This window comes from Vigna unguiculata, chromosome 6 (genome assembly GCF_004118075.2).
Source record: "Vigna unguiculata cultivar IT97K-499-35 chromosome 6, ASM411807v1, whole genome shotgun sequence".
Taxonomy (NCBI): Eukaryota; Viridiplantae; Streptophyta; class Magnoliopsida; order Fabales; family Fabaceae; genus Vigna; species Vigna unguiculata.
In genome coordinates, this window is record NC_040284.1 from 27,662,751 (window position 1) to 27,666,247 (window position 3,497).

The 3,497-nt window shown below is 28.9% G+C and overlaps 1 protein-coding gene across 1 annotated transcript; it reads right to left on the reverse strand.

Moving 5' to 3' along the window:
- Positions 1-2,832: 2,832 nt before the first annotated feature.
- On the reverse strand, positions 2,833-3,497 carry LOC114187571. The gene has a single exon (XM_028075846.1). The coding sequence runs from the start codon at positions 3,489-3,491 to the stop codon at positions 3,168-3,170; it is 324 nt and encodes a 107-aa protein (XP_027931647.1). The 5' UTR covers positions 3,492-3,497; the 3' UTR covers positions 2,833-3,167.

Below are 3,497 nucleotides of genomic sequence, written 5' to 3' on the forward strand. Positions count from 1 at the left end.
AGCTGCTACCTAAACCCTTTGCAAAACAAAACTCAGAGAATGTAAACTGGTTGAAGATTTTTGAGAGTTTGAGGAGATGAGTTTGAAGTGAATGATGAATAGTGTTTCTATAGTTTGTGTCTTGGTGTGGAGTGAACAATGAACTTCATGCTCGCATGTATTTATACTAACCTAAAGCTATAATGGTTTAACGGATTGTTACGTAACTTGGCCAAATGGCCTAATTTTATGGATGGTACGGACACGAGAAAGATATACACAAGAAATTTTTCAAAACTCGTCATAATTACATAACATTATTGGAAGTTTCAAATTGTGTTCCTAATATCAAATTTTGACATCAGTTGCTATAACAACAATAGACCAAAACAAAATAAAAAGAGACAATAACTGCTTCGGAAAAAGAGAGGAAGTAAATAATGGAAAAGAAGTGAAGGTTCTAGGTGTCACCTTTGTTCCTCATGAGCTTGGTAAAAGAAAAAAAAATTATTTGGCGCTTCATTTCCCCCAACATTGCATACTCAATAATTTGTGTACATTCAGAAATTCGTGGACCCTATTACGCATTATCATTTGAGGGCTACCACATCTTCTGCTACCATTTGTTTCATGCTTTTTGTCTTAGATTTAACATTTTTTGGAAAAAAACTAACAATAAAAATAAGATACATAAACAAGTAAACAAATAACAAGTAAACATCGGATACCATTTGTTATACCACTTGTTAGGTCTTTAGAGGAGGAGAGTTCACTAGGAATATAATATGAATGAGACGTGAGTTCAATCACATAAAGTATTAACATAATGCTCAACTCGAAATCTTAAAACAATAGATTTATAGGTCTTTATCATTATATAATACTTTACTTTCTTATTTCTAATCAATATGAAACTTATTATCACACTTGAATTCGTAATATATAGTTACACCATAAAATATTTGTGAATGTGAGAACAACTAATAAACTTGGTAAAGGAAATTGATCTAAGTTTAGAAAAGGTGTTGGACAATTGTGATGAAGTGATGAGTATGTTACCACGACCACATAGTCATTCCACAATTATTGAGATATTTTAAGTACAATAATAGAGTACAAAAATGTGTGGATGTAGACACTAATTATAGTTTATCATCATCGATGTTGAAGCTTCTCTAGCCAAAACCTTTTTGAATACGTGACCACGTGTCATGTTTGTCCTATAAATAGTTGAATCAACCCCTTCTGGATTCGATATTTGAAGCTTCAATCCTTGAATGATGCAATATGATCCATTATTATCCAACCCCATACACTTGTCTCAACCACAACACCCAAAACGTCCAAGTAACTCTTTCGTAACCACTTCATATATGAATGGAAACTATGTTTTAAAAATAAAGCAATTAATGTGATTGCAATGTTAATACAATTTTTAGCTTTTCTTTTCACAGATTCTGAGCATTCTTTTTCTTCACTTGTGGCATTTATCAATGTTCTATACAACTCAGCCAATCAAATGATACTTTGATATATAAGAAAACACAATGATTATTTTTTTTCCTGCCATAATAGGTTTTATATTGATTATAATATCATTTTTATAATGAGTACATCATTTTATATTATTTTTCATGACAATAAAATAAGAAAAAGTAAGTAAAATAGAACTTATGTCATTTAATTAATAAAAAACTTAAATAAGAGATACTTAATTTAAAAAATTTAAAACTTTTGAATACTGAAACACAAAAATTTAACAATAATTTAATTAAAAACATTTAGCTTTATTAGGCATACGAAACATATCTAAACATAAAAGTAAAACTCCTAGAAAATTATATATATATATATATATATATATATATATATATATATATATATATATATATATATATATATATATATATATATATATATATATACACACTTTTTAGCTAAGCATATCACGAGATTGTTCCGTGTTATTGCAAGATAACAATTATCAAATCATTTTTATTAAATTATTTAATAAAATATATGATCAAGTTTTTAGTTTTTTTCATATATTTTTGTAAATCGCCCGATTATCTGAAATAACAATAATTCAATTTTATTTGGTTAACAAAAAATATTCAAAAAATATTACTTAGAAGAATATTTATCTAAGTTTTCTTGAAATCAATTTTTGTCTTAATTTAAATTTAGAAAAGCTACATTCTCACGTGTTTGTAGAATTTCTTTTATGAGAAACTTTTAAAAATCATTTTTGATAACGTTAAATTTAAAACAGAAAAATATAAAAGAAATAAATTTTTAATTTCACATTTTTAGTTTTGTTTTCTACCAAATATTTCCGTATTAGAATTTAATATTTGTCACTTATATTTGCTTCGTTATAACGGTTACCATAAAAATTGTACACGAACATTCTCAGTAATTTGTGCCACCGTTTTCTTTTCAAAAATAATTATATTCGACACGTTAAAATATTAAACTTAAACATTTTTAAAAGAACTCAAACTTTAGCATATTTGTAATATAAATTTTTCATAAAAAAATAAAAATAAACCATTTTCTGTGGACTCTAAAGTACGTTTTCACGATTATAATAGTGTCACAATATGATTCAAAAAACACATAATCATTTTTTCAATATTGTTTTTAAATCCTTTTTTTTTGCTTTATTTAATTATATTTCAAAAAAATTACTTGAAAATTCGTGTTTTTATTAGAAAGGAACAGTTCTTTGTAATAAAAGATTTTCTTAAGCCGAAAAACGTCATTTAGATCACTCCATTGATACATTTATTCCATATTTGATTGATTTCTACTTGAGAAAAAAAAAAAAAAAACTTCTTAAGAAACTGTCTCTAAAAAAAAACTTATTAATCTCAAGTGTTATTATTTCAGCACAGGTATACGTGGAAAGAGAACTGCCACATTACCGACACGTATCACCATCAACCACGTCAACCCCAAAAAAAAAAACAAGGCCATGGCATCAATATTCACGAACCATACATTAACACAGCAACAAATACAAGTGTACGTGGACAACAACACATATTACCACAGCATTATCAATTTATTATACATTCACGTGCATCATCATCATCATCATCATATACCACGCTCAAGTACACAAAACTTGAAAACTTCCATCGCCAGCATCTACCACAGAGACTTTTCCAGAGAAAAAAAAATGATCATGGCCACAAGAATGCTCCCATTGCAAAATCTCTCTTCTCCTCAACACTACCCTCCAAACTTAATCCATATTGCTTCAGAAGCAACTCCACCTTCCACTCCTCCATCCTCTCATACTCCTCTCTGGTGTAGCGTGGATAGTGAAGTGGCATTTCAAACCCTGAACAAGGCTCCTTCAAATTGTTTGAAGGATTAGGGTACCCTTCATTCTCCTTGCACTCCTCTTCCTTCGTAGGGTACCCCACGAGATGGCAAGCTGAGTGCAGAAGCCATCTAAGAGCCATTTTATAAACTTGTGTTCCTCTGAGAAACAGATACTGCATAGACAG

What these genes read in the sequence shown, in the direction of transcription:
- LOC114187571 (XM_028075846.1), bottom strand. Translation starts at nt 3,491, where the DNA reads ATGCAGTATCTGTTTCTCAGAGGAACACAAGTTTATAAAATGGCTCTT.